The sequence below is a fragment of the Castor canadensis genome, chromosome 1 (assembly GCF_047511655.1).
Source record: "Castor canadensis chromosome 1, mCasCan1.hap1v2, whole genome shotgun sequence".
Taxonomy (NCBI): domain Eukaryota; kingdom Metazoa; phylum Chordata; class Mammalia; order Rodentia; family Castoridae; genus Castor; species Castor canadensis.
Window position 1 is genome coordinate 18801439 of NC_133386.1, and position 14659 is coordinate 18816097.

The 14659-nt window shown below is 39.1% G+C and overlaps 1 protein-coding gene across 2 annotated transcripts in view; it reads right to left on the reverse strand.

The window, feature by feature from the left end:
* The window catches only part of Adgb (androglobin), a 151451-nt gene extending 141338 nt beyond the window's left edge, over nt 1-10113 (reverse strand). For both annotated transcript variants that reach the window (XM_074072532.1, XM_074072528.1), the window contains exon 1: nt 10040-10113. In XM_074072532.1, coding sequence (XP_073928633.1) covers nt 10040-10113 — 74 coding nt within the window. The remainder of the gene's footprint in view (nt 1-10039) is intronic.
* Nucleotides 10114-14659: the final 4546 nt, after the last annotated feature.

The window sequence follows — 14659 nt, forward strand, 5'->3', positions numbered from 1 at the left end:
TTATATTAATAAAATACTAATAGTACTTTGAAACCTAAAAGCACTTATTAACCATATACTTTGCAAAAATGCTGAAGTGATTTAAAAAAAATTTCTAAGTTAGCCAAATGTGGTGGTATACCTCTGTAAGCCTAGCACACAGGAGGCTGAGACAGGAAGCTTACAAGTTCAAGGTCAGCTTCTATGAGTTTCCAAACCTTCAATGAAAACTTTAGCTGGTACAAAGATATGAAGCCATTGGAGACTTTTTTTTTTTTTTTTTTTTTTTTTGGTACTGGGGTTTGAACTCAAGGCTGGGCAGGTGCTCTACTGCTTGAGCCATGCCTCCAACCCTTTTTGTTCTGATTATTTTGGAGAGAGACAGGATCTCACATTTTGCTCAGGCTTGCCTGGACCATAACACTCCTTTTATAGGCTTCCTGCTGCACTAGCATGACAGGCACACCACCACACTCAGCTTTTTTCTGTTGTGATGGGGTCTCACAAACTTTTTGCTGGGAATGGTCTCAAACCACAATCCTCCCTATCCTAGCTTCCCAAGTAACTAAGATTATAGGCATGAGCCACTGGTGCCTGGCCACTGGAGACTTTTAAGCAATAAAAAGTGCAGGTGAATCTGATGGTTTATACAGACATGGACGCATTATCTACGTACTTTAATTAGATTATTTTATGAAAACTGCTCATTGTGGGGAGATGAAAGTTTCCACAAAATGAGGGTCTGGAATTTTGCCATTTTTTTCTTAAAGCATGCTGTTCAGTGTGAGGACATGATTTTACTCCGTGTGGGAGGCACTTTATTCATGCAATGTGCAGTCAGTATGTCTGCTAATACTCCCAGGAATCCATTATGAATAGAATTGCACAATGGCCTTAATTTGGGTTAGGGGCATTGTGAGGGACACTCTTTAGAAAATCAGATATGTAAGGAAACAAATTATAAATTAAAAGATGCTTTCTAAATCAAAATAGTTGAAACCAGGTTGTTAATTTGACTTTTCATTTCCATGGTTTAACTAAAATTATTTAAATGGCAATTGATTTTTAAATTTTTATCTACTCCCCTACCCAAGGCATTGTACTTAAGTTAATGGAAAAAATAACAAGAATCAGTTTGTACTATCAAGTAATGTAAAAGTAGTGAGAATAAATAAACTTAATAATTAAAAAGCAAAAGTGAAAGTAAAGAGGGTTATAACAAAGTTAAAAACAAAGTGTTGGGTGCCTGCCTAGCAAGTGCAATGAGGCCCTGAGTTGAGGTCCAAGTACAAAAAAAAAAAAAGTGCTTTACTAGCACAGAAGAGAGAGAAAAACTGCCTCCAACTGGGAAAGTCAATGTTGACTTCATAGAAAAGAAGACCTTTAGATTTGGATGAATTGGAAACAGTGTGAACGTCATTATAAACATGAAAAAGAGGATGTGAAGAGCCCAGAGGTGGAAAAATGGCAAGTAGTGTGTCAGTTTTGCTTGATGCAGAGAATTGAAGGGAGCTGAGGCTGTTTGTAGCACTGATTTTCAAGATCTCTCTCCTTCCATCCCTCTCCTTCTCTCCCCTCTCCTCCTTTCTCTAGTCTTCCCTCTCTCTCCTCCCTCTCCTTCTCTATTCTTCCTTCCTTCCCTTCATTCTATTTTTTTTAATTTAAGCATGAACATCCTACCAGCAATTTGGTGTGGAAAGACTACGAACAGCACTATATACAAAGTAAACTGGATAAGAAAACAGTTTGAGTAAAGGCCAAGGAATCCAAATGTTTTCTTAATGGTTCTTCCTAAAGTTAACAAGGGCCTCAACTAGAGTATGGAAGAGAAGAAAATGAGTGGGAACCAAGGTGGAGAATCAAAAGAATAAGGAAACCAACTGGATGTGATGGGTCAGGGAGAGGGAGAGGTCAAAGATGACTTGTCCTAGAACTAATGTGGCATTCTTTAAAATGAGCAACATGGGAAGTGCCTACATTTGGGAGAGAAAAGATGACCCCATTTTGGACAGATTTAATCTGGAGTAGGACACAGACAGGTACAATTTTCCACATAAACATGAGCTTAACTGTGTGGCAAGGATCAGAGATGTGAATTTAGTCTTATTGAATCAAGACTAATTGGTCTAGATGATCAAAAGGAAGGGAAGGGAGGCTCCAATAAGACTATTGAAGAATGACTTCATTTTGGGAGCTCTTCAAACAAGGCGGGGACAGTTGAAGGGTACAAACGGACTCCAGAAAGAGAGGTCAGATTGAGCTAATGTACCATGCACCCTCCTGTGTGTCCTGAGCCCTGTAAAAGACAGGAATCAGCCAGGAAAGCAGTGTGGGATGCTGGCTGCTGCTGTTACTTCTCTGGTTCAAAGTCAACACAGGATGTTAGAATCTTTAGCTTTTGCCATTTCCCAGAAAGGGACACCTAGCAGTAGCACTGATGTTCATGAAGGGCAAACACAATACATGATATGCAAAATGCACAAGATAGTGTTCCTAATGACTTTAAGCAAAAAGTTCTTTAATGACTTTGCCAAAATCCATGAAAGAAATAGCAGGTCTGTAGGACCAGAGGCTCCTATGTGTACATCCCTTTTACACAAGTCCAACTGTTTTCCTCATAACCTTCCTTTGTGGGGCAAGCTAGTCTAAGATTCTTACACCATGGCTCAATGTGGTACAAACAGGTAACTTTGCCTCAAAATTCTAATTAATTTATCTGCATTTTTCATTGCAATAGTATGCAGAAAGGATCCTGCTGCCAGTGCTTACAACATAGCCTTAACCCCTGACCTTAACCTAACCTGGTTAAACTCTCACTGCCTTTCTGGCTCATACCTTGGGAAAAATCAGGCAAAATGGTTCACAGTCATTTCTGCTTCCTCTCCTTTTGCCTGTATAGTCACAAGATTCTGATGACCTATGTGCAGCTTTTGTCATTAATGAATGACCTAGATACAAAGCCCTCCCCTTGGATTAAATATATTCCTCCCCTGAATGACTCTACACTCAAAAAAAGTGCCACTCAAAGACAATGTCTGCACAAAGTCAAAAGACAAAGAGCTAAGAGACAGCTTTGGGTTGACCCTGGCCGCTGAGATAGTCTCCAAAAAGGATATAGATAAAAGCCAGTGACCAGAACTGAAGACCAAAGGTTGAGGAGATAGGGACAGAAAAGGTGCACTGATCTTTTGAGAATTTACATAATATGTAAAATTCTGACAGGCATCAGGTCAGAAGAATGGAATAAAAATGATTTTACAAAATATTTTGACTATGACATTCACTTTGACAGAAAAATACAAGTTTTTATTTACTTTTAAAATGTACCATGTGTTAATTCAACCATATAAATTATCATAGCTACAGCCTCAGAACCTGTAATTAATTAACTTGGGCCTATCCTGAGAAGAAATTGTGGAGGAGATCCCCATTTTAAGGAGCCCTAGTAGGCCAAGGAATACCAAGGAACAGAAGGAATGTGGGGGGTGGCTCAGGCCTGATGAGGGCCCAGACGGAACATGGACGCAAAAGCCAAAAGCCAGGCTTGCATATATGTTCCCATGTCCATGAAATTCAAACCATGATCCAAGGAAGAAACAACCAATCAGTAAGGTGCACAAAAAGGGGTATGACCAATTGAAAGTGGCCTAATGGAAGACATAAAACCTATTCTCAACCTGTCTCATTGAATAGCAGCCCACCATTCTACCCCCTTCAATGGCATCCTAATCTCTGTTTTTTCAGATTCTCAATCTCAGTAAATTCTTTTACCAACCTGTAGCTCCCCAAATCCGCAACAGGAATGTTAAGAAAATTTCAAAGGACCTAGTCAAGTACTTTATGATGTCATGACAACGTGTGTGTAGCTTTTTCACCAAGTGCAAATGTAAGAGAGGTCAGTGACACTTCTACCCAATCTTTCCTGCTATACAATTTATCAAAGGTATATTTTAATTTCTTAGATACACTTTTTAACCATTTATCTCACAATAAGTAGCAGAAAAAGTTTATAAATTATTGCAGTTAACCCTTTGATTGAAGTAATCTCTGGCCTAGAAACATCAAAGTAATATGAAAGTCAATTAAATGCTCTAGAATCATTTTTGATGGAACCACTATTAGTTTGAGAATGTAAAAGCATTAGCAACAATGCTACCAGTGTCGAAGCAGAAGTGTACGTTTTTAGGTAACATAAAGAACTAGTTCCATGAGTTTGTATATTTAAATCTTTTCAATTTCACTTCTACCCCTCTAATAATTCTATAGAGCAAACTTGCACCTGTAGCTCCCTCAAGACTTTTTTTTTGGTGGGGGTGGTTCCAAAGAAAAGCTTCACTGCCAGAGATATTTCTTAAGTCATGTCAAATTTTAGTGAATTACTATACAAATGCTCAAAAGATTACTTCAAAGGGAAAATGAAAGGCAGACTTTGTGAAGATTAGGAAGGCAATTCCATCCTCAGTAAACAGGGATGTTCAGCTCAGGGTTTTATAAATGCCCTAACATTTATAAAATGTCCTGATCTGTGCTAAGTGTTGTCCTGGGGGCTGGGATGCCTGTGACCTGTGACAGGGCCTCTTCCTCTGGCTCTCATGTCTGACCTTCAAACTTAGAGGGGTTTATGGCACAGGCTTCCAGTTCAACTAAGTTAAATTACATATGCATTTATTAAATATACACTCTGCTAGACTCTGAGAATGCAACTAAATAAGTGAGACATTAAAATGCGTCTTTGAACCACACTTACACATATCTTCCCTTTCCTTTTCAGACATGGCAGCACCAACATCAAGTATACTACAACCGAATGCTGTAAATTTAGCTTCTGTAGTGTTTGTCCACAATGCCTCACAGATCTGCTTTGCATACCTGCTCCCCTTTTATTGTATCTTCTCACTGTCATCGGGAGTGTCCAGAATCAGGTATCCCTTTGAACTCAGGCATCACACTGATGGGTTGATGCTACATTGATTCTCAATCCAGTGTTTCCATTTAATTCTGAATTATACTTCATAAATCATCATTTGCTCCCCCAGTACACATAGTCAAAACTTCTTAATCTATCCCTCTCATTCCTCTCATACTCACTAGATGCTTTATGAACCACTACCTGTATCAGGGCATATATAGCGTCAGCCCAGAAAACCTAGATGACTTCTTGCTTCCCAAACACTCCCCTCACCCACACTAACCATCTCTCCAACTGAAAGGCTGAAAGAGAACCTCTGGTTAAAAGCAACTTCCTCTTCTCTAACTCACACCACGTCATTCTAGGAGTCTCATGATTTCTCTAATCTAACCCCAGGCTAGCACATGACTCCTGTGATTCCCAACAAGTTCAGAAAATTACAACATTACTATGCATTTCCTTGTTACCTCGGTATGAATCTTAGCTTCCTACCTAACCCAGATTACAAATCCTTTGAAATATTATGAATATTATGTTTCACAATTCCTTATCCTCCAGGGCTCACCAGTGGTGTAAACATGGCTCATACTCATTAAACAGTTGAGAAATGTAGATAAAGAAAAGGGTTTTCCCTTAGGAAGTTTCTATGAATGAAGTTGACCTTTGAGATCTGGCAATAGTGCTTAGTTGTTGAGAGGAAGGTCAACTGAGGAAATAAGAAAACTCAGTGTGACCCCTTGTATGTTTCCTCTGTGTTTCCTCTTCTTGCCTCTGCCTTTTGTTGTGCACTGTGAGGACTGACTTTACTCTGTGAAGACCATCTCCCTACTGTGTTTTGCTTGCTTTGGGGGATTTCTTTTCTGATTTCTACAGCCAAAGAAGCATTATTACTTACCAACCACTTTTGCATGGTGGCATGGGATCAGCTCTCTCTTGGATCTCAATTTAATACTGACTAAGAAGTTTATTCCTCCATTTTAGGCTGCTGTCATCATATTAATCAAAATTAACCTTCTCATCATCTTGTTTTTTAAGTTTTACAGACAGATGTTGACCTTTCTTTGAAAATTCTATATTATTTAGATAGATGTGTATTATAGCCATAAAGACAGATTAATAAGAATATTATAAATGTGTTTCATTCTGATTTTGAAAGCGATTTCATGACATTTCAGCACTTTTATAAATCTAGAAGGTTTCACAGCTCTTGTTAACTTATCTGTTTTTTATCTTGATTTAAATGTGTAGAATAAAAAGGGAATAAAAATTTTATGACTATAAATATCAAATTGTGTTCCTATCTCACACTGATCGCTGAAGTTCCAAATATTTTAGTGTATAAAGTTATGCACTACTCTAAATATTTACATTCCATTCCTCCTTTTGCTTCTGTTCAGTTACCTGAACAGTTACCTGAATTTTTGTCTCCATATTAATACAAATCCTTCTTGGAGGCATCTAACTGGTGGAAGAATCTTTGCAGTGCCTATTAGATACCAAAACAATCAGATTTCAAATCAATGTATTTCAATGTGGTTATAATTGCTAATTATTACTAGATAAGTTACAGAATGTATGTGTGGAAAACCTCCCTCCCAAATTCATATGTTAAAGTCCTAGTTCTAAATGGAGTGGTACCGTGACACATGGCCATTGGGAGGTAATTAGGTCATGAGGGTAAGGCCCTCATTCGTGGTGGCACGAGTGTCCTTAAAGAAGAGGAAGACAACTACCCCTTTCTATCATGTGAAGATGCAAAAAAAAAAAAAAGACAGGGGAAACAAGAGAAAAGAGAAAAGAAAAATGACTGTGAACCAAGAGGGTGGTTGTAACAAGAACCTGATCATGAGTCTTAGATTTCCAACCTCCAGGACTGTGAGAAATAAAGGTTTGTTGTTTAAGCTTTCAGCCTATGTTATTCTATTTCAGCAGCTTGAACTAAGTTGCATGCTGAAAACAAGAATAGTAATATGCATTAGCATTTGTTATGTTAAAAGATGAACACTTAGAAAAATCAATTAAATGGAGGTTTTAAACATTTTCTTATAACAAAGTTCCTATGATTGTTATTGGCCTGGTAGAATTTTTAAGTAATCTGATGAAATCATAGAAGTTTAGAACTAGCAGGGAAGGAAGGACAGGGAGCCTTGGGGTGGAACCAGTTTTAATTAGATGGTCATTCATTTAAAGAAGACAAATATGAGAATGCAAAATGAGTTGTCCAATGTCAAGCAATTGGTGCCAGAGTGAACCCTTGGGGAGAGATTTCCTACTGGCTGATTCTGAGATATGGAGAATAGATAAAATAGAAATTGTTTAATTTAATGTGAAAACTCACAGTTCGGTTACTTTTCATGACTTTTCTTGTTGATTCAAAATCATGTTTGCTTAAGAATTTGAATCATAAATGATTCTGTTCTATCAGTTGTAAAGTCTCAGTTTCTGAAATGTGCCAATGATAGATCAAATAGGAAAGGGAAACAGAACTGGACTTTAACATAATTCGGAAGGAATTAAAACCAAGGTAGGTAACTAAACAGCACATTTAATAAACGTAGAGTAAGAGCTTGTTATGTGCTAGTCAGCCTAGTCAGCAAAAGCCAGACACGGCTCTTGTCCCTAGTCTGACACACAATTTTAGGGCAAAAAAGAGATGCTACAGATGGTAGCTGTAGGAGAAGGAGATTCTATGGGATGGCCATTGTCAAGTCTCTGAAAGCTTTTTTCTTTTATTTCCATATCCAGTGACATGTTAGAGTTGATTGCTTTTATTGGATGTGTAACCACAAAGTGTGGTAAAATGACATAAAAACTTACTTTAAATGTCCCCAGGGTATCTCAAGTGCAAATTACACTGGAGCCTTGCTGGACTCTGATCCCTACACCTCATGACTGGTGACACTTTGTCTTGTGTCTGAGTCAGCCTGGTACCTATGATTGCTTCATCAGTAAAACTTAAGAGGACAGACTTGACTTTTAATATATTTCAGATCCTAACATTTAATGCTCTAAGTAAATATAGTGATTTGGTGCTTAATGATTAAAAATTTGTAGCAAAACCTAGCTTTTGAATAACTATTTGTTCCTTTTCTTCCATTTTCATAAGTAAAAAATACCTTTGTAACACTATAATTCAATTTACATGCTTTCTGCAAGAAAGAAACATGCGAGAAATATATTACCTTTTCAAAAAAGAATGGGAAGTCCTGTCAAAGGAACTCAGTGTCATACCAGAAGCAACCTTGTCTGTAGGGTGATGCAACTATCACAGGACCAGGCCAGGTAATGTCTTGTAGGGTAGCTGATTTTTATCTGTTTCTTCATGAGAGTTAAAAATCTTACCTCTTTTAGGATATAAACTCCTTAAAGTCAGAGATTGAATTAATTATGATCATCATTGACTGAGTTATTTTTCTGATGTAGTCAACATTCTATTTCAACTCTCTTAAAATCTCTTTAAGAGAATGTCAGTTGATCACCGACATTCAATAAACATTTTTGACTATCCACTATGTGTGACCTAAGAATTACTCTAGGTACTAAGAATTCAACAAGGTATAAAATAGGAAAAAAAAAAAAAAAACCAACAACAATAAAAAAAAACTGTCTTCATAGACCTTACACTCTTAGGAAAACCAATAAAAAAACCATAAATTTTTAAAATGTGAACTATATAGTCTGTTAAATGAGCAAAACCAAAATCCAATGAAGAAAAATAAAGCAGCAAAGGAAGAAAGGCATGTTTTTAGTTTTCAATTTTGGTTTTGGCAAGGAAGTGAGGTTGTGATTTTAAAATCAGGTAACCAAAGAAGTTGACAGGAGAAAAGGGCATTTAGGTAAACATGTGGAAGAGATGAAGCAGAAAACTAAATAGAGATCTGGAGGAACAAGATTTCCAGTAGGGAAAACTGCAAGTACAAAGGCCCTGGGAGGGGTGCGGGGAAACAAGCCTTTTAGTGTTCCCCAAGAGTAGAAAGGAGGCTAGTGCGTCTGAGGCTGAGTGAACAAGAGAAGGTAAATTCGGAAAACTAAGAGAGGCCTGATCCTCTAGGACTTTGTAGGCCTTGTACCTATAAAAATGGAAGCTATTAGACAATGTAATTACCTTACTTGCATTGGTATGCAGAAGGAGAGCAATCCTGTTAAAATCATCTAGCTAATATTTTAATCTGAATTTTAAGCTAATAAAATGAATAGATTATCTTCCAGGTAATTGGAAGCCTACTTATAAGACAGCACAGAACAAGGGGACCAAAGAACCATGGACATGGGACTGAGTCCAGGAGAAGTTGTCAAGATGAAAGAGTTTAAATATTAGGGATGAGTGAACACATTAAAGGAGGATTTTTTACTTATTAGGGAAAGAGATGGAGAGATAAGCAGCAAATATAAAGGTATCTAATTACAAATAATTTACTCCCACCCCTCCTGCAAGAACATGTATGATCCCACTGAAGTAGGTTTGGCCACTGGCATTCTCTCATGGCAGGAATGGGTGAGAAATTTTATAGGTTTAAGCAATAGCCTAGATGGCCTAAACCCTGTGCAATTGACAAATAGATCTCTTGGGGGGGGGGAGGGGTGAAGGGAAGACCAAAGAAAAAATAGTATTAAGAGGAGGTGCACACAAAGAGACAACATATTAACACCAGCCAGGTCACAGAGACATCATAAAGTTTCCATGAGCTTGTCTGTATATCTATCTCCTCAGAGTGTTTTAGCTACGTGAACTATATTCTTACATGATTTTAACTTTTTGAAGCCACTTCTGGCTGATTGCATCTGATTAAAGGTCTTGGTGGTTGGACTGGGCAGGTACAAATGAACGAATCATCAGGAAAATGAAATCTCTCCCCCACCCCCCTTGAGAAGCTGCAGCTTTTGAGCTGCCTGAGTGGGCTATGAAGAAGGCGAGGAGGGGTAGGAAGGGTGGGAGGTTTCACAGGTGGGTGGGAGTCAGAAGCACAGCGAGGAAAGGGGCTCTAGGAAAGGAGGTGCCTCAAGACTGTCCTGACTGGAGGAGCAGTGGTGGAGTCTGGCACTCTAGGACCCTGGTTCCCAGGGCAGAGGGGGAAAGCTGTGGGAAGGCCAGCTCTCTGTGACAGTCCCAGATCGCGTAGTGAGGCCGACGAGCAGCCCGAGGTCCCTTACTCTTTGGATTTATCCGAACCATGCGCAGAGTTGATCCGATGCACCTCTTTCTTTTTTATTTGTTTGGAGGTCATGACAGAGGCCGACCCAAGCAAAGCTGAGCTCTCAGTCCGTGTCCTCTGCGGCCCGCGCGTCTGCCGTTGCCAGGAGACGGCGCCAGCGTCCCGCGGACCGCCGGGAGGGCGGGCTTGGGGCGGGGCTGTGAGTGGGGATGCAGCCGCGATCGCAGGTCCCCACACCCAGGTGGAAACCCAGGAGTGGGTGTGGACTTGAGGCGCCAGGTCTGATTAATTGGAGTTCTGTCAAGCAGACTACCTGGCTTTGCTGTTCTGAACCTTACACGTATCATGCACTCTGTCTTGGATGTTCAGTTATTTGAGGATGGATTTTTTTGGTTTTTTGCCGTACTGGGGCTTGTACTCGGAGCCTTCACCTTAAGCCACTCCACCAGCCCTATTTTTGTGATGGGTTTTTTCGAAATAGGGTCTTATTAATTATTTGCCCGGGCTGGCTTCGCTCTGGTCCTTCAGATCTCTGCTCCTAAGTAGCTAGGATTACAGGCATGAGCCCCGGCGCCCTGCGAAAAATGAATATTATTGAGGCCTCACCCCAGGTCTTCTCTTGGCTGCACTAAGATATTCTTTCAATAAATACTAAGGAGACATGGACACCTGAGTTTGACAATGGTTCCAAAAATGAACCCCCTGGGTGCAGGGATATCCCTACAGGGAAGGCAAGGTCATGACACACTTAGTCCCTTAGTGATAAACAAGTAAAGGGTATTACCATGAAAGAATAAAGCGGAGTAATGGGATCGAGGAGCCCTTCACTTCTTTAGAAAAGGCACTGGTGCCTGATAACATAAATTTACCTATTAAGGCTTGACCTTGTACTACTAATGAGTCCTAAATAAAATAATATTAATAATAATAATAAATGAAGGGTAATAAGGAAAAAGTATCTATTAAGTCTCAGGACTAATGCTTGTTCAATCTATAATGGTATTTGTGGACTGTCTTGCTTTGGGCTAGTTCTTCCCTTTGGACCTCAGTTTTCCCATTTCTAAGTAGGAGATGCTGAAACCTAACTTGGTTCTGTTTTAAGGATAAATAAGACATATGTAAAGTGTTTAGCACACCATGAAAACACAGTGAATAAATGCCACACTCAGATAACAGCTCTAACAGTTTTACAGAGAAAGCAGATAACATGAATGAATGAAGCAATCAGCTACAGAGTCGGGGAGCCTATGCTCAACTAAGAAATTCTTATACTGGAAAGCTTTCATATTCATTAAAACAATGGACTAGCACAATATTACCTCACTTTAGAGATAATCTGACACTTAGTCCTGGAGTTGAGGTCCCTTAGGTGGTTTGTCCCATGAACCTAGAAATACTAAGCATCTTTAAACAAAATAATTCCCTCTGCTTTGGAGATCAGGTACATACTCTAAGTCCGCACGTGCAGGTGAGAAATACCTTCCTACAAGGCAAACCTTTCAGCATCTCTGGCAAATGAATGCCCAACCCTTTCTACTCAACACAGCCCAGCTTTGTCAGACTATGGCAGTCTTGGTATTATTGGAGTACGACATAGATGACAGACAGCCTCTTCATTATATATGCACATGCAAAATAAATAATCTCAAAGTCGGCAGTGTTAATGCTGTGACTGCAGGAGTGCCCTGAAAGATCTATATATACTGTACTTAAAGACAAAGAAGACACCTAGAGGACACTATTTGTTTATCCTAAGACTCGAATTTCCAGAGAACTCTCCTGAATGAAAGTAGAGAACTAAATCATGAGAAAACATTATTTAACACAAAATCTTATCAGAGTATTCAAACACGTAGCCATAAGTATATACAAAGTCTTGTGGATGAAAATAGCATGATTTTAAACAGCCAGCCTAACAGTTGAATTTCATTTTGACCAGGGACTATCTCTGAAGCCGTTATTAATGGCTATAAGATGCCAAGACCCTGAGAGAAGTGATGAAAAGACCTACAAATTAAAATAATCACTTACCAACCATATTTAAGGCTGAGAGAAGCTAAGTGTCTTGCCAAAAGTTGCAGGGATACTTGTTGATGGCATTTAGATCACAGACATAAAGTCAGGAGTGCTGAGCTAAGCTAAATATATCACTAATCCACCCGGAACTTACTTTTTAAATATCTGTTAAATTAGGATAAGAATAAGGGAATTGTCATCAGAATGGAATGAGAGGATCATAAAACTTTGATAAGTATAGAGTGCCTATTAATTCTTAGTCTAGTGTTCTTTCTCCTGTATTAATTAAGAATGCAACATGCACACATGGAAAGTCTCTTCTTTCTGGAGGCCAAACAGTGGCCAAGTCTATGATTATAAGAGGCAAATATGTTCCTTTGTAAAACAGTTCTAACTACAAACTTTGAGATGACATTTATATGTACCACTTGACAAAAGGATAATTGCTCCTATAACTGTTATCCTTTTCAAGTCCAAATACCTATGGTCAATATCACTTTGAAATGAAATAATATTGATAATAACTGTGATTTATTGAGTGCCTACTACACACTAGATTTGGGAAGAGTTGCTAGTTCCTTTAGAGACAGACCTGAATTTAAATACTGGTTCTTGTTAGTTGGGTAATAATGGGTAAGTAATCTAACTTCCTTTTTTTGTGATACTGGAGTTTGAACTCAGGGCCTCAGGCTTGCTAGGCAAGTGCTCTACAGCTTTTACCATTGTTACAGCCCTTAATGCTCTGGTTATTTTTGATTGAGAGTCTCGCTTTTTGCCCAGGCTGGCTTGGGCTGGGATCCTCCTATTTTATGTTTCCTGCCATAGTTGGGATGACAGATGCACCACCACATCTAGCTATTGGTTGAAAAGGGGGCTTGCGAACTTTTTTGTCTGGGTTGAACTGTGATCCTCTGCATCTTAGCCTCCGAAGTAGCTAGGTTGACACCACTACCTGGCTTCCTTTTTGTTTTTTATTGTTTCTGAACAGGGAAGAATAATACTTCAAATGTATTTGACACATCATTAAGTATTCAAAAATGAGAGCTGTTATTTCAGAGATAATAAAACTGCAATACAGAGAGGAAATGTGCCTTGGAAACTATAATGGAGACAGGACATGGAGCAGTTGGTGGGTGGCAGAGCAAGATGGGACACATCACAGCCTGAACTATACAATACTGCAGATTAACTGCTCATTTCCTCACATTCCAGATGACTCTCTTGGCTTCAGTTTAGGTAATTCCAAACTTTCAAAAGCTGAGAACAAGGGCTTGGCTTATATTTTATTAGAGTTACTGAGCATCAAGCCTCTCCCAAATCTAGACTTCCTTTTTGGAGAAGAGATATTTGACTTAGAGCAGCAGCAGTGCCTGCTCCACAGGGAAGTGGTTAGAAATTCTCACTTCCCCATGTCAGCAGAAACAAAACTGGCAGGACTCTCTCTCTCTGCTTGGGGTCTGCCCAAATGGGGAAGTGAGCTTTGATAATAATCTCCTCCACCCCCACCATTGGGAGTCCTAGAGGATTTGGAGCCAAGGAGGGATGGTGGCCAAGGTGAGAGGCGCAGCATTTCTATCTCTTAAAGATTTAATAGACAGTATCAAGTGCTTGGTCCCCTGGCCACAGGGAATTACATGATGGTGCTGCTCAGCCCCTTCTTCACAGTTAGATCAAGTGTACAGTGGCTTGGAATTTAACCAACCAAATGAGAAAGTGAATTCAACAGGTTCTGCATAAGGTTGAAGTTGGTTACTATTTCGATTTTTGTCCTTTACTTTTCTCATTTACTTAGAAATTAATATTGCTCTCCTTTATTGTCCACAGAGCTTCATTTGTTCATCTTCTAAAATTCCTATAACATTCTGCTTTAAAAAAATCAGTTCTTATGCCCTGAGTCTTCTTGACTGGACTGCAAGGTTACTCAAAGCAGCAACGGTTCTACTCTTTCACCAAATTCAGTTCAAACTTTTAAACCCCTAATGATTGGGGCTCACAATTGCTGTGCAATTGCTATATGCTTGACACACTTCCAAGATCCATTTCTGTTTTAGCTCACTTAATCCTTATGACACCCTAGGTGTTATAATCAACCCATTTTACAAAGAATGAAAGTAAACTTTAGGAAGGCAAAGCAACTTCCTCAAAGTTCAACGCACACAGGGAGTGGAGTGTATAGATGATCTGACTTCGAAGTGCAGGCTCTTCCACTCCCTGCTACACTGACCCCTTTAGCAGAGGGGTCAAAACATGTTTACAATTGAAAATAATTTTATAAATCACAATTTTAGCTTTGGCTTTTTCTCCTCATGTTCAGTGTCTACATTTGCAAAGTAGGATTTGGATCCTGTACATACAAAACCAGCAGCCCCCTCCCCAGAAATCCCTATTCCTGAGTAAACTTTAACTTATAGGCTCAATGATCTTTGAAATGAAATTATGAATAGAGATTCTTTGAAAACAGGAATAGGATATTTGAAAACAAGGAAATAGGATATTAATCTCATCTAACAGACCTTAGCAGCGGGACTAAAAGTGATCAAAATATTTTAAAAAACGGCATCGCTAAAAAAAAAATCTTAGTTTTTATAGGACTGAAAAAATA